General features: G+C 45.0%; 1 protein-coding gene and 1 non-coding gene across 2 annotated transcripts in view; one reads left to right on the top strand and one right to left on the bottom strand.

Annotated features, from left to right (window-relative positions):
• Nucleotides 1–27210, bottom strand: part of SGPP2 (sphingosine-1-phosphate phosphatase 2) — a 72518-nt gene that overhangs the window by 16857 nt on the left and 28451 nt on the right. The window contains exons 2-3 of the mRNA XM_077748579.1: nucleotides 20118–20297; nucleotides 16790–16879 (exon numbers count right to left, since the gene is read on the bottom strand). Of these exons, the coding sequence (XP_077604705.1) occupies nucleotides 16790–16879; nucleotides 20118–20291 (264 nt within the window). The 5' untranslated portion in view covers nucleotides 20292–20297. The remainder of the gene's footprint in view (nucleotides 1–16789; nucleotides 16880–20117; nucleotides 20298–27210) is intronic.
• LOC144218753 (small nucleolar RNA SNORA29) lies at nucleotides 2474–2613 on the top strand. Its single transcript, XR_013331255.1, has one exon. It is a non-coding gene; the product is annotated as a small nucleolar RNA SNORA29 (small nucleolar RNA).

The raw sequence follows: 27210 nt of genomic DNA, 5'->3' as shown, positions 1-27210 counted from the left end.
ACAGCTTTTGAAAGCCCTAAGGTGATATTCTGATATAGAAGCTCTTGCTTATGACCAGTCATGAGAGAAAGATCTAAAGATTCTTTGTTGACCTAGTGACAGGGGCGGCTCACATTTAGCGGAACAGTAAATCTGTGCCAGTCCTTTGTCGCTGACCTTAGGAAATATTGGCTTGAACCCTGAAGTCCTGGCTCCCTGTGCAAAGTCGGAGGGCACTGTCTGTGACCCTTGAATCACACTAGGAANTGCATTACTGACATTAAATCTGGTCATTCGGTGTCCTTGAGGAGGCTGGACAGTCTCAATTACAGGATTACCACTTCCTTGTCACTAAGTGTGGGCCACATGAGAAGAAGGCACAACCATGTAACTTTATTAAATGGAGACACAATGAGGCATAAGATTGTGGTACATGGGTGACCCTTTGCACAAGTTTGGTGAGAGCTTGGACATATGGCGTGGAAACCAAATTGTGCCATCAATTGATGCACAGGAAATTATTTTATGGAGGTTTCAAGGGCTTTTTAAAGAATCAAACAAATTGCAGCACTACAGGAAGACTTGTGTGCCTTTAAGAATATGATATATCGGGGCACCTGGGTGGCTTAGTCGGTTAAGCGTCCGACTTTCGCTTAGGTCATGATCTCACGGTTCGTGGGTTCGAGCCCCGCGTCGGGCTCTGTGCTGACAGCCAGCTCAGAGCCTGGAGCCTGTTTCAGAGTCTGTGTCTCCCTCTATCTCTGACCCTCCCCTGCTCACACTGTCTCTCTCTCTCCTAGAAATAAATAAAAATATTAAAAAAAAAAAAAAGGATATGATATATCAGGGGCACTTGGGAGGCTCAGTCTATTAATCATCTGACTTTAGCTCAGATCACGATCTCAAAGTTCATGGGTTTGAGCCCTGCATCAAGCTCTGTGCTGATAGCTCAGAGCCTGGACCCTGCTTCACATTTTGTTTCTCCCTCTCTCTCTGCCCCTCCCCTGCTTGCACTCTATCTCTCAAAAATGAATAAATGTTAAAAAAGTAAAAAAAAAAAATATGATACATGAAGTATTTACTTTCTTTTGGAGGTGGGCATGTTTTAAGGAACATTCCCATGGACATATGTAAACACAGACTCTAGTAGCGTTTCGAGATTAAAATTAAATTCTGGGCCTTAGGTTGACTTTCAGAGCAAAGGATTCAAGACAGCCCCCTCTTTTTAAAAATTTTTTTAATGTTTTATTTTATTTCTGAGAGAGACAGACAGACAGACAGTGTGAGCAGGGGAGGGTCAGAGAGAGAGGGAGACACAGAATCTGAAACAGGCTCCAGGCTCTAAGCTGTCAGCACAGAGCCCAACGTGGGGCTCGAACCCACGAACCATAAGATCATGACCTGAGCTGAAGTCAGATGCTCAACTGACTGAGCCACCCAGTCACCCCACCAAGAAAGCCCCTTTTGTCCTGTGCATCTGTCTGCTGTGGCCCCGCTCACGTTCACCAGGGTAGCAGAAGGACATAGTTTGTTGATAAGGTCAGTTCTCAGGCAGTTTGACGGCTGCAGTGGTTAAATGGTCCTTTTGCGGCCAGTGATGTAAATGCTGTTGTTCTCTCAGGGCAACATGCGCCAGCACAGCTCTAAACCCTTTGAGGTGAGTTTCTTCTTCTGAAACAGCACCACGGAGAAGGGGTGGATGGATATGAATTCTGTTGAGAATTTGGTTCCTTTTTTCAATCAGGAGGTGGGGTTATGGCCGCTATGGGAAATTTTGCTAACCAATGGTTTGCCAATTTAGCTGACCTTCAAACAGTAAAAGGACAAGGGGAATAAGCTCTTTGAAACTCATGTATTGGTTTAATTGCCAAAATTAAGTGTTGCTTCTTTAAAAAAAAAAAAAAAGGACACTGCAAGGGAAGAAACACTAAGAAATGCAAATTCCCAAAGAAGAGTTATCATTCATGACAGTAAAGTTTAAAATCTTCCCTCTAGGAAATCCTCAATCCTCATGTAAATAATAATAGAGCTCAAATATTTATTAATTCATCCATCACGATTCAACAGTCATCATGTGTTTTTATTTCCAACTTGCTATGACATACCAAGTAATATATGAGAACAGAGGAAGAGGAAGCTATAGTCTGTGTCCATTCAATAAAAATAGCTTGACTGTTTTTCTCAAAAACAAGTCAAGCTCAGTATTAAAAATGCATTGCAGAGAACTCTGTCCATAACCACCCCCCCCACACACACAAATTCACAAGTAATGTTGCCATACTCTATATGCTGTTCCGTAACCCGTGTTTTTCAATGACAATCTGCCATCCAGATCTTTTCATGATTACAGAACTGCATTACTTTAATGGCTACAGAACATTCCTCTCTATGGAAATACTATACTTAACTAGATCTGATTGATGAACACTTAGGGTATTCTTGTCATGTGCTGTTAAACGCATTAGGACAGAGTGGTATTTAAAAGCATGATTCTGGTCCCATTTGACTACCACATTTTCTCCCAATAATAGATTTTGGTGGCTATGCTTATGGGATAGATGAAAATTGCCATGATCTGAAGAGGGAGGATTTATTTGTGTCCTCCTTCTATATGAAATGGCTGAACAGAAAAAAAAAAAAAAAAAGAAAGAAAGAAAAAAAAAGCATGATTCTGAAGTTGGACCGCCTGGTTTTCAATCTCAGTCCAATCTCTTATCAACTACAGAACCTCGGTCAGGTTACTTGACCTCTCTGAGCTTCCTCAGTAAGCCTGGGAAGACAATGGAACTTCCCTAGTCAGGCTGCTAGGAGGTAGTTAATACATGCAAAGCACTTAGGATGGTGTCCAACAGATCATAAGTGTTTTATAAATGTTTACTATTATTATTACTATTTTCACTTTTACACTTGTACAATCATACGCTTTAGTGTAAACTCCTAAAATTGGGCTAGGAACCCAGAATACTAAGGAATGTACATGTTAGGCATCCATATATTCTGCAAAATGACCTCCAAAATGCCTATACCAATGGAGTATCCATATCTTTAAAACTGGTCTTCCTGGCTTGACAAATACGAGATCTGGAAACTCACTGTTAGCTGATCAAGCTGGTTATACTGACTTAGTATACACTATGGGCAGGTAGAAATGGCAAAAATCCAGGTCAGGGATACTGGGGGAAAGGACACAAACAATTCTATACCTACCAAAAATATCCTCTGAAACCAAATATCAGGGATGTCCTGATCCAACATCGAGGTCGTAAACCCTATTGTCGATATGGACTCTAAAATAGGATTGCGCTGAAATAAAGCCATTTCCAAAAACAAAAAACAAAAAAAAAAAACAAAAACAAAACTGAGAGAATTTATTACCAGCATAACCATGCAAAAGGATACACTGAAAAGACTAATTTAGGCAGAAAGAATTGAGATGCCACATGGAAGAAAAGAACTGTAGGAAGAAATGAAGAATGGAAAGGATGAATATGTGGATAAACCTAAATGTATGTTAATTATAAAACAATAAAAATAAGTTTTGGGGGGCTTTAAATATATGTAGAATTGAATTTCATTTAATGGCTCATTATTCTCAGGGAGTGGCAAAGGTACTAATTTGCATTTGACTCTCACAAATCAAGGATGCATGTTGTAATCTCTTGGGTAAACACTAAATGAACTGTAAAGACTTTCTTTTTCTTTTTTTTTTTTTGTCTTTAATGTTTTTATTTATTTGTGAGGGAGAGACAGCATGAGCAGGGGAGGGTCAGAGAGAGAGGGAGACACAGAATCTGAAGCAGGCTCCAGGCTCTGAGCTGTCAGCACAGAGCCCAATGCGGGGCTTGAACCCACCAACTGTGAGATCATGACCTAAGCTGAAGTCGGATGCTTAACTGACTGAGCCACCCAGGCGCCCCTCTTTTTCTTTTAATTAAAAAAAGTTTTTTTAATGTTTATTTTATTCTTGAGAGAAAGAAAGAGTGTGAGCAGAGGAGGGGCAGAGAGAGAGGGAGACAGAATCTGAAGCAGGCTCCAGGCTCCGAGCTGTCAGCACAGAGCCTGAAATGGGACTCGGACTCATGAACCATATCATGACCTAAGTTGGATGCTTAACCAACTGAGTCAGCTAGGCATCCTATGACTTTTTTAAAATATTTTTAAAGGTTTATTTATTTTTGAGAGAGAGAGGGAGGGAGGGAGGGAGAGAAAAAGAACGAGAAGGGGAGGGGCAGAGAGAGAGGGAGACAGAGAATCTGAAGCAAGCTCCAGGCTCTGACTGTTAGCACAGAGCCCAATGTGGGGAGATCAGGACTTGAGCCGAAGTCGGACACTTAACCGACCGGGCCACCCAGTCATAAAGACCGTCTAACAAGCTAATAGAGGATCAAAAATATGAGAGTTAAAATACTTGAACATTGGAGGACTTTTACCACCTGACTTCAAGACTTATTACAAAGCTACAGTAAAGAAGGAAGTGGTATTGGCATGAAGACAAACAGATGCCAGAGAGTAGAGTATATACATAGATAGTATAACAGTCACTTGATTTATGACAAAGTTGATGCTTTAGTTAATGGAAAAAGGACAATCCTTATAAATGGTGCTGAGCATATTTTGTCCCTGCAGAACAAAGATGATTCCAAATCAATTCCAAGTAGACTGTAGATCTAAATAAGAAAAGCCAAATAATAAATCTTCTCAAACATAAGAGAATATCTTTATGACCTTATGGTAGGCAAAGATATCTTAAGCAGGACACAGAAAATTGTAACCATAAGTTTGAAAATTGGACTATGTTAAAATTAAGAACTTCTCTTTCCCTAGAGATAACACCAATAGAGTAAAAAGGCAAGCCACCAGATGGGAAAAGAAATTCACCATATTGTACATATATCTGACCAGTGACTCACCAATAGAGACAAGCAACCCAGTGAAAGAACAACAACAACAAAAAACGGTCAAAAGAAAAGCAGGCACCCCACTAAAGAGGATATATGAATGGCCAATAAACATATGAAAAGGGGCTGAATGTCATTATTCATCAGAGAAATCAAAATAAAAGCACTACCATTAGATATGCACTGGCATCGCTACAATGAAAATGGCCGACATCAGGTAGGTGCGCAGAGATGCAGAGGACGGGAAGTCTCATATACGACCAGTAGGAACAGAAAGTAGTATAATTCTTTAGAAGACACAACAGTGCATCCTAAAGCTGAACACACGACCTAGCAATTTTACTTGTACATTCATACTCAATGGTAAAATGCACATATTTGCTCTAAAAGCCACATAAAAGGAAGTTCAGAATAGCATCATTTACAATAACCACGAACTAGAAACAATCCAAAATATCTATCCTTAATAGAAGGGATAAAGTGTGATATGGCCATACATTCTAATACTATACTACAATAAATATGAATGAACTAAAACTCTATATGACAACAGGGGTGAATATCACAAAGAAAATGGTGAGTAAAAGAAACCCAGTGCAGAAGGATACATAATGTATAATTCCATTTGCGGGGCGTTCCATGAAGGGACGGTGTTAGAGATCTGGGGAGTGGGTACCTTGGGGGGGTGCAGCGTCGAGGGCATGCGGGGATGTCTGGCGGTACTGGTAATGCTACATGAACCGTAACCTGGCTGGTGGTTACTTGGGCATGCTTACTTATCTCTCCTATCCTCTTGGTGCAGCTTACACACCTGCATCCAAGAACCCTGGTACCAGGTTCTCCATGAACTTCTCAAGTCCGTGAGGAACTGTTGAACTTCCTTCTCCATGCCTGGCGACATCACCATCCTATTTATTAAATGAAGTGTGGGAGGCACTGAGCAGCATGTCTTTAGGCACCCTTCCCTCTCTAAGAACTAATCCCTCAAGGAGCCTCCAAGCTTCATGCTGCTGGCCACTGCTTTGTGGAGTCTTCTCACACATCAAGACACCTGCCACTTTCAAACTCTGAAAGTTTGAGAAGCTTGAAGCAGAGCATTCATCCTTGCACGGTATTTACTGTTGCAGTGACACATCTGTTAAGTTCTTCCCAAGTTTATTCTTTTTTTTTTTTAATTTATATTTTATTTATTGCTGAGAGACAGAGAGAGAGCGCAGGAGCAAGCAGGGGAGGGTCAGAGAGAGAGGGAGACACAGAATCTGAAACAGGCTCCAGGCTCTGAGCTGGATGTCAGCACAGAGCCCGACGCGGGGCTCGAACCCACAAACTGTGAGATCATGACCTGAGCCGAAGTCAGATGCTTATCTGCTGAGCCACCCAGGTGCCCCCCAAGTTTATTCTTATAGGGAAAAGAAAAGAACATTGAAAAAATATTGGATGATATGACCTGGCCTGGTCTCCTATGGTGGATGCAACATTCAGACTAATGGATGAATCTTGTCAAATCCAACACAATAAAGTACAAAAGAAATAAAAGAGAAAAAACTGATTTATGAACAGATTACAGATGACATCCATACAATCCACTTGATAGTTACTGTGCACTTACTGTCAGGCACACTACTGGGAATTGTGGGGAATACAAAGGTAGGGAAAATAAGATTCTTAGCCTCAGTGTAAAGGATAACCAACTGTACGCCTAGATCACAGCCTGCTCTTACTGCTAATAAAGCGATATTTATACTTTCAAATGCAAGGTGACCTAAGAGACTTTGCCTGAAAATCTCTCAAGTGTCCTTTTATCTACTGAAGTAGAAATATTTGTAGGTAATGTTAAAATGTCAGAAATGTCAGAAAATTCCCAGGGGCACCTGGGTGGCTCAGTCGGTTAAGCGTCCAACTTTGGCTCAGGTCATGATCTTAAAGTTCACGAGTTCGAGGCCCGCATCGGGCTCTGTGCTGACAGCTCAGAGCCTGGAGCCGGCTTCAGATTCTGTGTCTCCCTCTCTCTGTGCTCCTTCCCAACTCGTGGTCTGTCTCTCTCTCTCTAAACTAAATAAAAACATTTAAAAAAATTTTTTTTAAAAGTCAGGAAATTCTCATTCTTGTCTTTTCTGTTGGTAAAACATAGTTTTCCCCAGGATGCCTGCTTCTGGGAAATTATCATAAGCAGGGATTTTCATAGTCTGTTTAAGAAACTTGATGACAATGGGGAAAAGATCCTGAAGGCAGATGGAAGTGGTCAGCTGGTACCCTGTGTTCATTCCCACCTTCCCCCTGAACTGGAGATGTGGGAAAGTCAAGGACTGCATTCCCTTGGCCTCTCTGGAAGTCAGGTTCCCCCATTCAGATGCTATCTTGGAAGCCACCCTCCTCCGCTGCCTCTGTGACCCGGCAAAATCACAGAAACGTGAATTGCAGGAGCAGATCTGAAGATTCCAGGGTCTAATCACTAGCTCCTACTTTTCTAGAAGCATCTATGACCATTACTGTGGCTGACCCAGCCTACCATCCATTCTTTGGGTCGGTGAGCACAAAAGGTGGATATCATGAGGGTAGAGGTGACGTCGTCGTCACCACCAGCAGCAGCAGCAACGGCTCTCTCTGCCCACCAAGCCCCTCCAACATTTTGTGAGCACCACATTCTGCTGTTTAAATTCCACTTTGCTAAAATACCTAGAGTCGATTCTATTTTTCACTCCACTATAGAGCCTTAGGTTTTGTTTCTGTTTTTGATACAATTCTCTTGTTTAATAAGCATGTACCAAGCACCCATCCATAAATGTCAGGACGGAGGCAGTCCAGAAACACCCAAAGCAGCAAAAATAAATCAATTTGAGATGAGAAATTTCCACAGGAATAATCAAGAGTTGGCCAGAGACCTGTAACGCATTTTACAGTAAGCACTTAGAATTTCCTTCACTGTATGAAATGGGATAGAATCTTGGGTGGCTGAGCGATGTCAAACTGGTTTCTTTGCTTTATTTTTAAATTTTTTAAATGTTTGTTTATTTTTGAGAGAGGAGAGAGAAACTGTGAGGAGGGGAGGGGCAGAGAGAGAGGGAGACACAGAATCTGAAGCAGGCTCCAGGCTCTGAGCTGTCAGCACAGAGCCCGACCCAGGTCTGGAATTCACAAACCATGAGATCATGACCTGAGCCGAAGTCGGATGCTTAACCGACTGAACCACTCAGATGCCCCTGCTTCTTTGACTTTAAATGCATGGGGCTTTGTGCTAAATGCGGCAGAGAGGGGTACCCTGCTTTTTTCATTTGATGTATTTGATTTTCTGGACGGAAATCATTTGCGTCTCTGCCAAACAAAAATCTGTCAGCTGGCCTGTCCTCTGTGAAGTCTGGGACATCTAATCAGTAGTGCACAGAGCACTGTTCTTCTATAGTCGTTGGATGGCCTTTTCCCCCATATGATAGTGAAGTGAGGTCATTTTGTGGCACCTGGCAAATGCACAGGGTGAGGTGACAACCACACCCACCAGGACACGGAGCGACGGTATCACCGTCCCCCACCCCCGCCCCCAAGCCCCGCCCCCAAGCCCTCCACTCTGCTCCTTTCTGGACAAACCCTCCTACACTCCCAACTCCTGGCAACCACTGATGTGCCTTTTCCTGGTGTCGTATAAGTTAACCAGACAATAGATAGCCTTTTGAGTCTGTCTTCTTTCAGTTATATTATGATTCATAAGAGAACCAACCGATAACAGTTTCCTCTTAAGGGCGCCTGGGGGCCTCAGTCGGTTAAGCGTCCGACTTTGGCTCAGGTCATGATCTTGTGAGATCATGGGTTCGAGACCCGTGTCGGGCTCAGATCCTGGAGCCTGCTTCCGATTCTGTGTCTCCCTCTCTCTCTGCCCCTCCCCCGCTCATGTTCTGTCTCTCAAAAATAAATAAAACATCACACACACAAAAAAAGTTTGCCCCACATTACTGCAGGGTGGAATCCATCCTGTGGATGTACCATGGGATGTTTATCCACTCACCAGTGGAAGGGTATCTATCTGGGTTGTTTCTAGTTTTTAGAGATTGTAAATAAAACTGCTTTATCAATAAATATTTAATTACTTAATGTTAAATAATTGAATGTTGTTCCAGCTCTTGATGGATGGCTAATTTAACTGGCCAATTCCTTACTGTTGTGCATTTAAACTGTTTTCCATGCTGCACTATTTTTAAAGAACACTACAACCTTATCCAAATGTCTATGTGTATTTGTTCAGTTATTCTCTAGGATAAATACTTCGAAAAGAACCCCTAGGTCAAAAGGTAGGGATCACACCTTTTACTGCTTTTGACAGCAAAAGGCCCCCTTATGAGAATATCCCATTACTCAATTCCTTATCCTCATTGATTTTATTTTTCACCAATCTTGCTGGCAAACATTTTTAAATGGCATCGCACTTTTATCTGTCTTTCATGACTTCTATTACATCTCTGTAAATGCAGGTAGGATTCATTCCTTATGCTTACTGGACATTTTTAGTTTTTTCTTTTGGGCATTGCCTGTTCTTGTTACTGGCACACTGGTCTTTAGCTTCTTATTGACTCCTTATAATAATCGTTTGTCTATCCCTTATTACATTTATGTATTTAACAATGACTCTCAATTTTTTTTTTTACATACAGAAGTAAAAAAAATGCAATGTAGTCATCTTCTCCCTTTTCTTTGTGGATAATTATATTTAATATCATGCCTTTTTCTATTTTAAGCCTATGTAAGTATTCATTAATATTTTCCTTCTAATTTTTCCAAACTGTTTTGGAGACAGTGAGGAAATACAGGAGGCTTCCTGGCTGAGGCCAGGCCACCTTGCCTCGAGCACATGGCATTGGCTTCTGGCTCTAAAGTGTTGAACTACTGATGTTAAACGTGTAGGATTCTTCTAAGGGGGTACCTCTGGCTTCTGGAAAAGGGGAGTAGTTTACTGAACTCAACTGAGGGTTTTTCCTTGTGATTGAATTTGATTCAAAAATGGCTCCATTCTCGGGTTTCAGTGGTTAGTTGAGGATCTCATCAAATCATTCCACATCTCCTCCTTAGGACAAACTAGATACAATTGAGAAAGTCTCAAGGAGGATAAAGTGCAAGTTCATGCCAATATTTTCTGGAATGTCACAGCAGCCATGAGCATCATGATCGAAATGTGCATATATATTTTTTCTCAAGGGGCCAAAGAATCTTTTAAAAATATGTGAATAAATGGGAAGGTCTGATTTATTTTTCAAAAGTTGATTGGACAGATTTTGAAGACAGTACATTTTCTGCTATGAGAGGCGTACGATTATAAGCTTATAGAAAAACGTCACCCTTTAGTGAAACCATAACACACTATATAATCCAAAGAGCAAGAACCTAGTAAAAGAAAGAAACACGTGGACACTGGGCTTCTATGGAATGTTCAATCCAATCTCTAACTCTTATGTTACTAGTAACTGGAACTCACTTAAAGCACAAATACAACCCAGCAGCACAAGATCTCGAAGCTGTGCCCCATCCCTGGATGCGGTTGTTTTTATTTATTTAGCAAAAGTGAACTCATTCTCAATACTATCTAGACTTTAATTTACCCGAGTTCTCTCTTCCGCAATCTGGGGTATAAGGGCGCTTTGGGGACGTTCTCATGGAGGTAAACTACCTGCTTCTCCGACCACAACCACCTTGCCTGTCTGACACCATCGTGATGGGCCATCTCTGTAGCTGCCGGCCTCGCCCACTTAGCTTGGCTGCCCAGCCCTTAGCCTCAGATAGTTCCCGGGCCTTCCTCCCCAGTCAGGCTAACTGCCGCTTCATTGGCACACCCCCTCGGGCCTGACAACACACCACACTGGAACAGTACACTGACCAGATCTTATTGCAGGAGGAAGGATACAAACAGCTTCTGGTCTGAGACAACCTGGCCCAGTACCCATCCATGTCTGCTCCGGCCCTTTCCGTTTTGGCTTATGGCCCAGTAGGGACCTCTGGCCTCTGCATGATTCTAGTGCTTTGACCAACTTCTGCCTTTGCCTACCTTCTATGGGCTGCCTTCAAGGCTCAGTCCGGCTCCCCTCCTGGATTCAGAGCACCCCTGTAAGCCCCCTCACCTCACACTTGCAGAACAGATGGAAAACGGGGCCTCACCTGTGGCTTTTTGGACAGCGTGGAGAAAGGAGATACAAAATTAATTTGCCGGTGTTTATGGCTAGGAATACATACCACAAGGAGTTCTTGCTGGAAATACCCTCATTTTAGTTCAATTAATACAGAAACATACAAATGTCTTCGGTTTCCCTTTATATCGCCCTAACGAATGGCTGTGTGTAGCTCTACAGTGCTTAACTAATAATGATTTCATCTTTAAAAAAACCCACAGCAACAACTTTAAAAATGAGAGGCTGAACGCTTTACCATGAATACTTATTACTTTTGAAACCAGAAATAATTCTCTATTTTCGTAAAAGGGTAAAAATACGTCCCTCCAAGGTAAAGAAAAAAGAATACGAATAATAAGGTAGTGCTCAGAAACACAGCCCAATTCCCTTTTTATCTCAGTAACTAACTTATCCTACAACAGAAAGTAAGGCTTGGTTGGGTATAATTTATATTACAATTAGCTTTCTTTTCCATATTAAGAAAGGCAGTTTGAAGTAAGTTTTTTTTTTTAAAGTAGTTTCAAAGAACTTGAAAAGAAAGAAAAATAAAAACACCAAAAATGCTCTAGTCTAAAGCTAGGACGCAGTTTTGTATGGACTGAAGATAATTTAATATTTGAGAAGCCTTTTCAACATTCTCCAAGTGCAACCAAGACTAAAGCAATACTTAGAGGAACAAAATAAATGAGTAAGCAAATAAAACCCAATATCTATATAATTATCCACAGATCAAACAATTCAGAGACAATAAAATAGAAGAGCATTTCAGCTAATTCAAGTTCAAAATAATGGAACAGCCATTCGCGAATCTCACAACAGCAACAAAACTTGTGGCTAAGTTTACTGTTAACATATGGGGGATTATTGCCTTATCAGTCAGAAGACTTCATATCAACTCTGTACAAGTTGACTAATTTCGGGCATCGAAAATGGAGTATGAGTGACCTTCTTGGTTTGCTCTCTTCCTCCTTCCCCCATATAAACAAGTGTAACGTCCAGTTTTGAGTCCTTGAAAGAGCAGGAAAATGCAATGGTGTCAACGTAGAGAAGGTACCACTGGAGTTTGGTCTATTTTCTTCTTCTGGCGACAGATCCATTTCATTCTGGAGAAGTGCCCCTCCTACAGGCCAACCCTAACCCTACCCTAACCATCACTGCCTCTCACAGCCCCCACTCACACAGGCCGGCTGGCCACGCGACTGGACCAGCCACCACCTCTGGCACCCTCGGACAGCATTTAACTCAGTGATAGGCCCATTGTCCAGGCCAGGCCACTAGACACTTTCCTGAAATTCTCCCCACTGCAATCCTTTCAGGAACAAAACAAAGAATTTTAAGCCCAGAGCTCCTTGGGTCTAGTCTCAGAGAGAAGGCAGCCCGAGAACATGAATCCATGTGAAGAGATGTGCAGAGGAGCTAGGGAAAGCGTAGGGAGACTTCCGACAAAGATCTGGACCTCAGGTCCCATTCTCCCAAGGGCTACCTTTACCTCTACCCTTCCTACAGTGTGGCTATAAAAACCAATAAATTTTCGGGGATGCTTAGTCGGTTAAGTGTCTGACTCTTGGTTTTGGCTCAGGTCATGATCTCAGTCATGAGCTCGAACCCTGCATCAGGCTCTGTGCTGGCGATGGAGCCTGCTTGGGATTCACTCTCCACCCCGTCTCTTCCCCTTCCCTGCTCACACTCTCTCCCTCTCTCTCCCTTGCTCTCTAACTCTCAAAAACTTAAAACAACAACAACAACAACTTTTTCTTTAAGCTTAAGTGAGTTTGAGTTAGTGTCTATTCTTTGCACTCAAGGAGTCCTGACTCGCGCAGGCGGTAACCACTTGGGTTTGGGCCCTCTCAAGAGTGATGAACTTATTGGGTTGTCTTTCTAGCCCGTTTTTTTGGGGGCACTGCCTTGGTAGCCCATGGGGGTGGCTTCTGGGGTCTCGGTTCTGCTCTGCATCCCATTCCCCTCGCCAAGGCCCATTGGTTCAAGGGTAATGCCCCAGGGCAATCACGCTTTCATCTCTGGAAATTAAGATTTTGATCTGAGAGAGAAGGTGTGGGCTTCTTCCAACAGTGGCTCTCTCACGGGAGAGGAAGGCGCTCTCAGGTGCCCTGCTTCTTTCCTTCTGGAGGCTTAGCTGCGCAGCCCCATTCATACTGAGCTCCGGGAGCTGCCCAAATCCTTCTAACACATTCTAACGCATAATCAGATACGGAAATAATATTGGAGCAGTGGCGCGAGTCAGAATTAATTCAGCTTGGCGACTACCTGAGGAGCGTGGGAAGGCAGGAGCTAGGGCGGTGCCCGACTTTCTCGCTGAGACATCGTGACAGATGAGACACCCGTCTGTGAGGTGGTTTGGCAGGACAGTGACACCACAAGTAGGTTCACTCGGGCCTGCCCAGGAGTCAGCTGCAGCCTGTCCCCGAAGACTTGACATCAGAGAGCAAACCGCTCCCCTCTGACAAGAAGTGATTTCTTTAGGGGAGAGAGAAGTGCATTTCTATTCTCCTTGAATTGCTTCCTCTCCGTGCACAGAGAACCATTTGCATCAAGCAGTGGCCACCTGACTGACTTCGAGTTCGGGGACACCCCGGGGGTGTGCGATGGGAGCAGCTCATGGCATGGACGTGGCGGGTCCTTGCAAAGCGTCTGTCTCCACCTTCCGGCTCCAGTTTGGTTCGGGCACATGCTCACGGCCAATTCTAAAGGACAGTCAGTCTACTCAATGGCTCTCAACCCTGGCTGCACATTAAAATCAACTGAGGAGCCTTGAAAAAATACCAACGCTTAGGANACATTAAAATCAACTGAGGAGCTTTGAAAAAATACCAACGCTTAGGATGTGTGTGTGTGTGTGTGTGTGTGTGTGTGTGTGTGTGTTGTTTCTACTCATCAGCTATTGTGACTAATGCTGCTGCCATGAATGTGGGTCTCCAAATACCCCTCCTCCCTGGGAGATTTTTAAAAAGCTTTCCATGGGATGTGACTATGTAGTCAGTGAGAACCGTCAGCGCATGGCTGTCCCTGATGGCCGCATGGGGTCCAGGGGAGAGAGAAGACAGGCCACGTTTGCTGGCCCGCCCCAGCTGCTCCACGCTAAGTACAGTCCTCGTCACATCAAGTCATCAGCAGCTCACACGTCTGTCACCACCAGCACCCCGAGACCCAGGAGGGTGAGGTAGGTTTTGTTTCCATGTGTATCATGCCGATCTGGCTCCCAGCCCGGCACCTGCAGCGGACTATTAAGTGGCTGCTGAGTGAAGAAGACTGCCAATCCGTAATTTAACTGGATCCTGCTATTACAAGGAAGTGTCCCCTCCTGCGACTAGGAATTATGTACTGTCGAACCCTGGGCCGTGCCTCCGGCTCCTCTCGGGACTGGGCCTGGGCCCGAGTCAGGCTCTACGCTCTTTATGAAATAAAATTACACGTGTGGGAGAAGCCCCGGGGGGCGATGGCAGCATGGGGTGGGGGTGGGTGGAAGTTTCTACAGCTTTGCTCCAGCTTCTTCTGGGACGGATGCCCCAAGGAGAGCAGCTGGACCCGTTCCTCGGAGCTGAACGAGAGGCTTAAACAGTTTTCCCCACAAACAGCAGCTTCCCCATCCCCATAACCCACTTTAAAAAGACAGGCAGCAAGCTGTGTCTTTCCTGAGATGGGGTTTCTGTGCCCTTTACTCATGTCTGCGGCTCCGCATTCTCGCACAGATGCTGGTTTTCATTTCAGCCTGGATTCTCGCGATCGTCTTTTAGGAAAGCCTGCGGAAATTACAGAGCAGCCCCAGATAAAAGGGCTGCCGAACACCCGCGAGAGTGCTGGCTGGTTCCACACTGAGGTCCCCGGACGGACATAGTTGGAGGGAGCCTCCTTATAATGCGAAGCAGCGGTGTGGCAAATTGAGAATGCTCCCCTCTCCCGTCCCCCGTCCCCCTGCGGGCTCAGAAGCTGGTCGAGCACAGGGACCACAAGGACGTGTCTCAGGAGGGAGATGAAGCCCCTGGTCCCCCAACCTCTCCTCCAAGGTCCCCCAACCTCTCCTCCAGGGTCTTCAAGATCTGGTCAGGCCGGCTGAAGATGGTCAGGGGAGGCTGCAGGGTCGTGCAAGTTCAGGGTCAGAGCTGGTCTTTGCTTAAAAGTTGGATATTGTGGGAGCGTCTGGGCAGCTCAGTCGGTGAAGCATCCAACTTAGGCTCAGGTCGTGATCTCATGGTTTGTGGGTTCGAGTCCCCACTTCGGGCTCTTGTGCTGACAGCTCAGAGCCTGAGGCCTGCTTTGGATTCCGTGTCTCCCTCTCTCTCTCAAAATAAATAAACTTTAGAAGAGAAATGCGGGTATTTTGTTTATTGTGGACACTTTTTGCTTTTGATGCATTTTTTGCATTAATTTTGCTTTTCTTAAGTGTTCTATCATGATCATTTATCTTGGTCGTGGCACTCCTTCTGTGTGGCTCTGACCTGCCTGCCCCAAGGCCCAGCCCTGACTCTAGTGGCTCTGGGCTCCTCCTTGCTTTTCTGAGCGAGCATGTGCTTTAAGGGAAAGCGCGGTGTCTCTCACTGAATCCCGTGCGGCCTTGAGCCTCCTTTCTCTGGGTTTTGTTCTCCCAGTCCTCTGCCTCTGCTCATTCTTACAGGTTCTCTCATTCCATCCGTTCACCTCTGCTGCGTCCCCCCCGCCCCCAACCACCACCCTTCGTGTGATAACCAACACCAGACACCAAGAAGACCAGCAGGCGGGTGGCCTTTCCCCCAGAGAGGTCCTCAGCTAACACAAATTTTCAGCCTCGCACAGAGAGTAACACAATTAGCAAGAGCCCATTCCTTTCTAGAGAAATCTTCCTTGTGCCAATTATAATGATAAATAGTGCCCTGTGGTGAGCCACGGCCAGCCTTGTGCTCTGGAACTTCAAGGCAGCTGCCTGGCACACCCGGAAACAGAGCTCTGAGGTCATTCTCACTGCACTAACCATCGCAGCCCTAGAAACAGATCCAATACGGTAAAAGGGTAGGCGAACCTTTAAATGCAGACACGTCTCTGTGTGTCACCACCACCGCCAGCCCAGAGCAGTTCAGAAAGGAAGCGAGGCCCACGCTTCTGGGCTATTTTGACCCGGAGGGACCCTTTCCCTGGAGAGGCCAGCTGGGATCCTTAAAATCCAGACCCATCTCTGTGAGGACCTAAGTGGGAACCATATCCTCATGCTCCCGTCCTTGACCATGGGTGTTCCTCCTGCGTCACCAGGAAACCAGCATGAAAATAAATGACCTGAGTCTCTGTTGACATTCTAGCCAACCTTCCAAGTCAGGAAGGTCTAGCCCTGGTCAGTCCTCTCAACGTTATCTTTTTAAAAAAATTTTTTAAATAAAAAAATTATTTACTTTTGAGAGAGAGAGAGAAACAGAACAGGAGTGGGGGAGGGGAAGAGAGAGAGGGAGACACAGAATCCGAAGCAGGCTCCAGGCTCTGAGCTGTCAGCACAGAGCCTGACACAGGGCTCGAACTCACAGACCACAAGATCATGACCTTAGCCGAAGTCAGACGCTTCACTGATGGAGACGCCCAGGCACCCCTTCCTTGATATTATCTTACGATTCGTTATTATTATTACACAGGGGTCATGACATCATAATTACTTACCTCATTGGCCTAATGGGAAGTATAATTACATATGCAAATAGCTGTAGAAGTATACAGTGCAAGGAACACACCGAGACACTGGCCACGCTGTTATTCAGACAGTCGCCCCAAGACCTGCCCACAAGGACTTACCAGGACCGTGTGCATCCCGGTGTAGATTCTGCTGAGACACACCAAGGTGGAAAACACCACAGCCATCAGCAACCCCAAGACAAAGGGATACTGTCGGAGGACAAGAGAAAACAAGGCAATTAGACCATGCTCACGTAGGTTGACCCCATGGTGGGAGAGGATCCCTGGCCTAATAGTGTCAATCTCGATTTCCCTAGACTGGTAATTGGATGGTCTAAAACCATTTGAAAAGTGGGAAAATGGAGCCGAGTGGGGGTGGGGGCACCCAGGACCATAGCGCTGGGAGGAAGCTTCACAACATATAAACATACAAATAAGACTTAGTTAGAACTTGGCCTTAAGCCGGTGTTGGGGACGTAAATCCTTTGTGTTTCGACCTATTCTTCTTCAGAGAGTAACATGTATGAGGTATACAGTACTGAGCAAGGGGCAAGGTGGATGGGCAGTCCTGTCGCCCGGAAGTTCGACCACCTACATCCCCACTGAGTGCTGGCTGGTAAAGCTTGGCAACAACCGGCTCCCAGGAGCAACGGGCCCAAGCTAAGAATGGGCACCTTTATAGACAGATGTTAAGGCAACAATCCAGACTTTGCCAAATCTCAACTTTCACTGGTGGGTAACAACAGCAGGCACGGGAATCCGGCTCATGCAGGGTCATATAAGGAACATATGGATATTCTGCTCATAAATGGAGATGTAAAGATATAATCCATGTGCTTCAAGCACTAACACCTGTGGTGTTTCATGGTGAGAAGAATAAAGATGACAGCGAGCTGTCTATATCACGTGAAGCTCTGTACAGTCACCCACTCCATCAATCTTCACACAACTCTAGGAAGTGGGTTCTACTACTAAGTCCATTCCACAAATGAAGAAACCGTTTAACTTGATAATCAGTTACATCACTACTGAACTTAAGCACAAAGATGTTTTCCCGTTAATCATTCCATTTGATCCTCAAAATGGAAACTGGGCTCAGAGAGGCAGGCCGACTTGCCCAAGGTCACACAGCTGGTGAAGGGTAAGAGTTAGAACCAGAAGCCACAACTTCCATGTCCAAGTCCAGCACAGTCTTTTTTTGTTTTTTAATGTTTATTTATTTTTGAGACAGAGAGAGAAAGAAAGAAACAAAGTAAGTGTCAGGGGGAGGAGAGGCACAGAGAGAGAGAGAGACAGAGAATCCAAAGTGGGCTCTATGCTGTCAGCGCAAAGCCTGATGGGGAGCTCAAACTCACAGACCGTGAGATCATGACCTGAGCTGAAGTCAGACAATCAACCGACCCAGCTGCCCAGGTGCCCTGCAACACATTCTTTCTGATGTAAGATGTGAATATAATCACACACGGTCATACGTCTTTTCTTAAAATTTATCATTAACTGGGTCTCAGATTTTAAGAAAAAGTGTTACAAATTAATGAGTTAATGCATTCAGAAGTTCGAGTTGAGGCATTAGCCTGAACACATATAAAGAAACCATATTTAGAAATATTATAGCAAATAACCCCAATAGCTAAATATATTGATCATTAAAAATGGACTAGGAAGGGGCGCCTGGGTGGCTCAGTTCACGATCTCACAGTTTGTGGGTTTGAGCCCCGCATCGAGCTCTGTGCTGACGGCTCAGAGCCCGGAGCCTGCTTCGGATTCTGTGTCTTCCTCTCTCTCTCTCTGCCCCTCCCCCACCCATGCTCAGTCTCTCTCAAAAATAAATAAACATTAAAAAAATTTTTTTAATTAAAAAACAATTGACTAGGAAAGAAGTCCACAACAACTCGGGCTGAAAACTGCTGCATCATGGGAGCTGAAAAGCATTTTTAAAGAAGGACCAAGTGGCCTTGAAATGAGTACATAATTGGTTGCTGTTGCTGTTTTTTGCAGTCCGCTGCCATGAGGCTTTTCTCCTGTGCAACGTCAGCACGCGCACAGGCCTCTCTGGATGCTGAGCGCAGCAGCATCTGGATGCTGAGGACCAGCCCCGGGCCCGCTGGGGCAGGCGCCCTGCCTACGAGGGAGCTCAGAGGTCTCTGTGTTAAGTTAGTTCAGACACAGTACTGGAGAGTTCAGACGTTTTTGGTCCCTGCATGACTTAAAGTTATGATGGAAGATTATACTTCGTTGGATATATTCCTGAGACCTGTCCCTTCCCCATCCCGGAAATGGAGGTCTGACCCCAGGTGACCAGGTAAAAGACCAGAGAGGTACAGCCGGGACCCAGCGCTAATCCTGTCCCTGTCCAGCTACGTCAGACTGATTCCCCTAGTTCTGACCGTGTAGAACCCAGAACGTACCTGGGTTTTGAGGGTGTAGGGACAAGGCAAAACGACACGGTCGTTTACCTACAGGACTGCTAGGTTTAATGAAATCTGAATTTTCCAGAGAGCGAGAGAGAAAAATTATGAAATTAAATGCAAACTTGGAGCAAAACTTCTCAGGTAGGCAAAGCGAAGTACTTGACTGCAGTACTGATGTAACTTTTAAAAGGTCTGACTGGGGGCGCCTGGGTGGCTCAGTCGGTTAAGCGTCCGACTTCAGCTCCGGTCATGATCTCGCGGTTCGTGAGTTCGAGCCCCGCGTCGGGCTCTGTGCTGACATCCAGCTCAGAGCCTGGAGCCTGTTTCAGAGTCTGTGTCTCCCTCTCTCTCTGACCCTCCCCTGCTCATGCTGTCTCTCTCTCTCAGAAAAAATAAATAAATAAATAAATCTGACTGTAATTGGCATCTAAGCAGGTATTAGTGAAGTGACATTCTTCCGTTTTCAACAGTTAGTAATCTCTTGTCATTTAGAGAGGAATCTAGAAAACACGGAGCCATTATTTCTACTGGTTGAGCCTCAACAGGTGCAAAGACATCCCTGGGAGCCAATGTGGGCCCAGACCTTTCCCTGCCCTGGGCCCTGGGAAGTCTAGCAAGAGGATTTATCTGGTGGAGTCATCCCAGCCCTGGAGGACCATTTATGAGGATCATAAGCTGCTCGCAGCTGGTGTAAAGAGAAGATGAGAAAACCGGTCACGTGCTGTCTAGTCGAGAACTCCGGGGCACAGCGCTCCGGCAGAGGCACTCCACACACCCTGGGTCCTGGGCCGGTCATGCCATGCTCGTTGTGGGGGTGTTATTACGGGGGGTGTGCTTTTCACTCTGAGGTACAGCCTGACTTGGCCGCGAACCCGTATGTCACTTTCTCTATGAAGAAATTGTCACCAATGGCTCAATACACTTCCGTCCCCGCCCCTCCCAGTCCTTATTTCATAAACCTCAAAGCCCCCTCAAAACAGAAAACTCTGAGGCGGAACCTCTCTTTGCCACCTGATTGGCATGGGTGGTGGCCTCACCTGGTATCTGTCCATCGTAGAGATGAGGAGGGTGAAGGAAATGGCGGTGGCTGCCATGGCGTGGGTAGATGGCATTCCATACTCGGCAATCATTCTCTCCTCCAGTTTCACGACAGGAGGAGAGAAGGGGCGGGGCCACTTCAGGATATCCTTGGCTATCTGGCCAACATACATCACCAACTGTAAAACCAAAGGGCTGGGGTGAGTCTAACCGAATAAGTGAAATCCCTCGGTTGCATGAATTTATTTTGGGGTTCCCACGCTGTTGGCTGAAGTCCCCTTCTCCTCCGACCCAGCTACCACTTGAGAAAGTCTTGGAGTCCTAGTCCATAAAAAGAGAAACAGGCCATCTGAACTCCAGAAGACCACTGGGCCCTTAAGATGGGACATTAACACATATCTTAAGTTGAGTGATATACTTAACAAGCATGTCTATAGTTCCTGTGTGGGCCAGGTACTGGTTATAAAGAGCTTTATAAATATTAACTCACTTCATCCAAAGACACCTATAGAATGCAGGTGGACAACGAGATTCAAATCCAGGGAGTTTTGCTTCCAAATCTGTGCCTTATGCCACATGATAATACCTCAAAACCTAGGATAGTTCTCAAACCAGACAGCCTTTGTTCTCAAGGTTTAGCCAGAAAAAGTGACTGTTCTGGGGTGCCTGGGTGGCTCAGTCGGTTGAGCGTCCAACTTCAGCTCAGATCATGATCTCACATTGGTGGGTTCAAGCCCCATGTCGGGCTCTGTGCTGACAGCTCAAGAGCCTGTGGCCTGCTTCGGATTCTGTGTCTCCCTCTCTGTCTCTGCCCCTCCCCCACTCATGCTCTGTCTCTCTCTCTCTCAAAAAGAAGTAAACATAAAAAAAAATTAGAAAAAAAAGAAAAGTGACTGTTCTTATAAAGCTTCTGCTTAAAAAAATTTTGGGGGGAGTGCCCCTGGGTGGCTCAGTCAGTTGAGTGTACAACTTGGGTTCAGGGCATGATCTCATGGTCTGTGGGTTTGAGCCCTGCATCAGGCTCTGTGCCGACAGCCCGGAACCCGGAGCCTGATTCAGATTCTGTGTGTCCCTCTCTCTCTGCCCCTCCCCTGCTTGTGCTGGCTTGCTCACTTTCTCTCAAAAATAAACAAACATAAACATTTTTTGAATGTTAGTCTATTTTTGAATGTTACACTGTTATTCTTAAATGCATGTAGGCAACATACTAGATATAATTTAATTTCTTTCCGTAATTAGGAGCATCAGTAAGATAAATGACAGGGGTATTTTGAACCCTCAGATAATAGACAACTCAATCTAGAGTTTTTTCAAGTGGTTTTTCATGATGACATTAATGAAGAAACTGTTCCCCTCCCTTCTTTTTCTTAAAGCACAAGACAGAAACCAGAATTTGACTTCCATTAGTTACCCTGCAGGGATGAACAGGACTATGAACCGCACTCACTCTGTCAGAGAACTCTCGCGGACAATCTCAGGATCGGGTATAAAGACGGAAGAGCAACCCATTTCCTCAAGTCTGCATTTGCCACTCCAAGTGTGGTCTGAGGCTGGGTCATCTGTCCCCTACCCCCTGGCCCCGGGCACTGGGCTCAAATGCGGAATCTCAGGCCCCAGCCTGGACCTCCCCAAAAAGCACCCGGTTTTCATAGCATTCTCAGGTGGCTCGTGTGCACGTGAGAATTTGAGAAGCCCCTCTTGACACTGTATTCTCACCCGGGGCCCTTTGTCCTGGGCTTTAATCATAAACCTCTGCATCTCACCATGACTGTATCGATTTTACCAGGGCTTTTGTTTAGCTCGTGATGGATGGAGTTCTCTTGCTTTGGAAAGAGACCCACGATGAAGGGCTGTTTCAAAAATAATTTTCATCAGTCAGCCAGAATGCTTTAGGGTTTTCCACATTCTGGTGCTTTCTTTTAGCTCGCTTAATTCCAAGCCTTATTCCAGATACTCACACCCCCCAGAAGGCACTGCTGATGTTTTGTGCCCCGGCGTCATTTTGCTCTGGGTTAAAAAAACCAAGAACCACTGTGTGTGCACAGCAGGCCAAATCCACAGGCTTTAAAGCCTCAGTGACAATCACTGAATTCCATAGCTGTGATTTCTAATCGGACTTTGAAATTCAACCTCTTTACCATCCCCTTATTACCAGGAACTACTGTCCCGGAAACAGGCTCGGTCTTTTATGTTTGCGCCTCCCTCCTGTGAACCTGCAAGAAACCGCATCAGACTGACAATTATGTGTGGGGACAGAAAACTCGCAGCACCGCCTACCAGGAGTGTCTCGGAAGCCGCTGGAGATACATTTCTCAACCCTGGCCCTTCCCCGCTCACCAGCAAAAACAAAATATTGCAGGTATAATAATTCCAGCTTGCTCAGGAGTACTTAACCTCCGCGGACAGGAACCCTTGAAATCATTAGGTGAAGACAGCCAGGAGGCTTCAGACAAATTTTTACATTTCCTTGAAGGTCACAAGTCCCTCTGACTCCACTTCTAGTTTGCCTTCTACATTGGAAGGATGTTTTTAAGAATTAGGACAGTTGTTCATTTCATTTAAAAAAGTATTACTACCGCATCATATTGTTTCTGACTGATACATTTCAAATACCAATTACTGTAATGACAGCTCTCTTTAAACAGAAAGTAGAGCTCTATTGTTCAAGTCCTAAGGAAGGAATAGCACTTGTAGGTTGGGGAGTCCTGTCTCTGCCCTCACATTCATTACAGCAAGGCCACGATGTGCTGAGCCCTGCATTAGGTCCCCGTGACACAAACAGAAGATCTCATCATAATGCAAATAGGCTTTGAAAAAAATTAGCCAATGGATCCTATGGATATGTATCTATGTAGAGACAGAATGAAGAAGCCTGAACAAAGACAAAGGAAAGAGAAGTGCGTACTATGTGATCCTGTGTTTATGAAATTGTTGAAATGTTAACTTCATAGCACAGAAGGCAGACCGATGATTGCCAGGAAGGGGGGAAAGAAATGACAAATGGGATATGTACATAGGCCAAAATATTCCAACCTGTACATTTTAAATGGGTGGATTGTACAGCCGGTGAATTATATCTCAATAAAGCTGTTAAAGATGTGCAGTTTATGGTAGGTCAATCACATCTCAAAAAGTGGGTGTCTTAGCTTGGGTTGCCATAGCAATGAAACACAGGCTGGTGGCTTATAAACAACGGAAATTTATTTCTTATATTCTAGAGGATGGAAAGTCCAAGGTCAAGGTGCCAGCAGATTTGGTATCTGGTGGGGACCTGCTTCCTGGTTCAGAGACAGCCATCTTGTCGCTGGGTCCTCACGTGGTGGCAGGAGTGAGGAAGCTCTCTGGGGTCCCTTTTACTTGGGCACTTGGCCTATTCATGAGAGTCCACTCTCATGACCAAAGCACCTCCCAGAGGCCCTACCTCCTAATACCATCCCACTGAGTCCTAGTGTTCAACATGTCAATGTTTCAGAAGTTCTTCTCAAGTACAAGGAGAGGTGTGGGGTGGGCCCGGGCATGGAGCACTGTGTGGAGCGGCATCTGGATGTTCAGCTTACTTGTACATTCGGGGAAGAGGCAGAGCCAGATCTGATCTGTCCTCTGGTGTCTTGGGCAGAGTGGGGGCAAAGACCTCAAGACTAGAGGGAAGGAGACCAGATAAGAGAATATCACAAAATCCAGCGGAGGGATAAAGGTGGGATCAAGCTCAGCAAAAGTGGGGCAGTAGACAGAATTTGAAAATGTCCTGGGGCACCTGGGTGGCTCAGTCGGTTAAGCATCCGACTTCGGCTCAGGTCATGATCTCGCAGTTCATGAGTTCCAGGCCCACATCAGGTTCTGTGCGGACAGCTCAGAGCCTGGAGCCTGCTTCGGATTCCGTGTCTCCCTCTCTCTCCACTCCTCCCCCGCTCTCACTCTGTCTCTCTCTTTCTCAAAAATGAACATTAAAACAAATTTAAAATAAAAGGACGACTTTTGAAATTTTTTTAAGACAAAAGAATGTTGAACAGGCTTAGAAGTGTAAAAAGAATGGCAACTAGAAATTATTTAAATGAGAAACACCCCACCCTGAAATTGATAGACAGGGGGCTCAGAGGGGATTGTGTACATGGCAGTGTTTAAGCTCAGAAGAGCTAAACTACTGGTCCTCACAAGGGACATGCAATCTCCTGGCAGATACTCCTGGTAAGCGCGATGACTTGCAGGCACCACCAGCATTAAGAGGGGAGGAGGCCAGGGATACTATGCGTCATTCAGCGCACAAGATTGCCAGCCTACAAAATGGTCCTTTGTGTCTAACATGATTCTTGAGGTCTCTGCCAGACATTCTTGTACGTGAACGCCTATCTGTAATCCTCTGAACGGAGAGCCTAATTCTCTTATAAAGAACCACTGAATATTTTCTTGCAAGGTTTGAACATACACTAAGTTTCTGAGAACAGAACTACCAAGGAAACTGAGGGAAGACTGAATTTTGATTGATTTGAAACTTTATCTAGGATTGCTTACCATTGGGGGAAATTGAGTCACCAACGGAAAAGCTTCTCCACGCACCAGAAACTCGTACACCACATGCCTGTGTCCACACCACCATAGCTGACACACTCACAGTGACACTGTTTATAGCTTCAAGGATCCTACTATTACCCTACGTGGACACGCCTTTGCATTTACTTACTTATTTGTTTGTTTATTATTTTTCAAGTTTATTTACTTTGAGAGAGAGAGAGAAAAAGCATGAGCGGGAGAGGGGCAGAAAGAGAAGGAGAGAGAGAGAATCCCAAGCAGGCTTCACACAGTCAGCGCAGAGCCCCACATGGGGCTGGAATTCATGAACAGTGAGATCATGACCAGAGCTGAAGTCAGACAGTTAACCAATTGAGCCACCCAGGTGCCCCAGCATTTACTTATTTTAAAAGTCACCTTATTACAAGGCAGAGTTTTAGAAATTATGTAAGTAGGTCATATTACCTATGAATCTCATTGAAAGAAAGCAACGCAGGCACTATTACACATTAAAATATAAAAGGAGATTATGTTAGCTACCATGCTAAGTTTAGGAAGCCAGACACAAAAGACCACGTAGTGCATCATTCCATTTATATGAAATATCCAGAAGAGGCAGACCTATAAAGACAGACAATAGATTAGTGATGGCCTAGGGCTTGGAGGCCAGATAGCGACAAAGAAGGTGCCAGAGGGACCACATTCCTATAGGCTCTAGGGGAGAAGCCTTTCTCTGCCTCTTCCTGTTTCTGATGGCTGGAGGCCCTGCTAGGCTTGTGGTCACATCCCTCCAATCTCTGCCCCTGTGGTCACTTGCCTCTTCGTTTTCCCTCCGTCTCTTCTGCCCAGCTCAACTCTCCCTCTGCCTTTTTCTTACAAGGGTACTCGCCACTGGATGGAAGGCCCACTCAGGTAACCTAGAGGATTTCCGCATCTCAAGATCTGAACTGAATTACATCTGCTATCCTTCTTTTTCTAAAAAAGAGAGGTGTTCACGGGTCCCGCATATTAGGACGTAAATGTATCTCTGAAGACGACCATTTAATCCACTATATTCAGCAAACAGTGAGTGTGAGTGAATGACCACACATCGCGCTGGTTTCGGGGTTACCACGGAGAACAACACAGATCAGATCTTTGTTCTCATGGAGCATAGGGACTGAAACATTGGCAAAAAGCATGCTTAGCTTCTTTGCATGTTATTGGTCGCATAAGACAGCATCGTCATGCTAAAAAAAAAAAACAAACGGTGTGCTGGATCTGACAGCATCAAAATGTCTAAAACATTAAAACCGTTAGTGCAGATACAAGCGTCACATGTCATTAGGGAATTATGAAATAAAACAATGAGGTATCATTACACGTCTATCAGAGTGGCCAAAATCTAAAACACTGACAACACTAAATGCTGGTGACGATGTAGAGCAATAGGAACTCTCATTCACCGCTGTTGGGAATGCCAGATGGCGTGGTCGCTTTGGCAGTCAGTTTGGTGGGTTACGACAAAACCAAACATTCTCTGACCGTAAGATTCAGCAGTCATGCTCCTTGGTATTTAACCCAAATGCACTGGCTTAATTGAACCTGTACACAAGTGTTTATAGCAGCTTTATTCCTAAGTGCCCAAACTCAGATGTGGCCAAGATGTCCTTCAGCAGGTGAATGTGTAAATGAACCGTGGTACATCCAGACAAAGGAATATTATTCAGCGCCAAAAGAAGTGAGCTTTCAAGCCTAAGAAGACACGGAGGAACCTTAAATCCATACCACTAAGTGAAAAAAAAAAAAATCTGAAAAGGCAACATACTAGATGATTCCATCTATAGGATAATCTGGAAAAGGTAAAACTGTGGAGAAGTAAAAAATCAAAGGTTGCCAGACATTGGAGGGGAGGAAGGATGACTAGGTGGAGTCACGGGATTTTTAGGGCAGTAAAACTACTCTGTAAGATACTATACTGGTGGACACACGTCATTACACGTTTGTCCAAACTCACTGAAGGTACAGCACCAAGAGTGAGCTGTAAACTCTGGACTTTGGGTGATTATCATGTGTCAGTTAGGGTCATCAGTTTTAACGAATGTACCGCTCTAGTGTAGGATGTTCATAATGGGACCAGGCTGTGCTTGGTTGAGGGCATGGGAGTATATGAGGAATCTCTATACTTTTCATTCAGTTTAGCTACAAGCCTAAAACGGCTCTAAAAAATAAAGTCTATTAAAAAGACTATGATGGCAGAAGAGAACTACCTCACTAACTCCATTTAGTTTGCAGTTAAAGAGTATAATGATTAACTTGACATGGCTTGCCCTAAATGGAGGGCTTCGCCCTGTATTGTTGAAGGGCCCTCCTACCTAAAGGGACCAAATTAAGTTCCATCATCCATCACATTCCTTTGGACAGAGGCCCCAAAGGCCTATGTGTAAAGGAAAAATCTATGAGAGGAGGCAAGGCAGGAAGCAATTACAGATCATTAACGCTTTAGCAAACTGTCTGGGTCCCCTCCACGGTGCTGGGGCCCTGTAGTATTTTGTGATGAGGAACTGGTCTATTTTCTTACTTCTGCACTGATTACAATATAAAGGA

This window comes from Crocuta crocuta, unplaced genomic scaffold (assembly GCF_008692635.1).
Source record: "Crocuta crocuta isolate KB4526 unplaced genomic scaffold, BGI_CrCroc_1.0 scaffold229, whole genome shotgun sequence".
Classification (NCBI taxonomy): domain Eukaryota; kingdom Metazoa; phylum Chordata; class Mammalia; order Carnivora; family Hyaenidae; genus Crocuta; species Crocuta crocuta.
The sequence above is the reverse complement of the archived record's forward strand: the minus strand, read 5'-3'. Positions and strand labels throughout refer to the sequence as shown.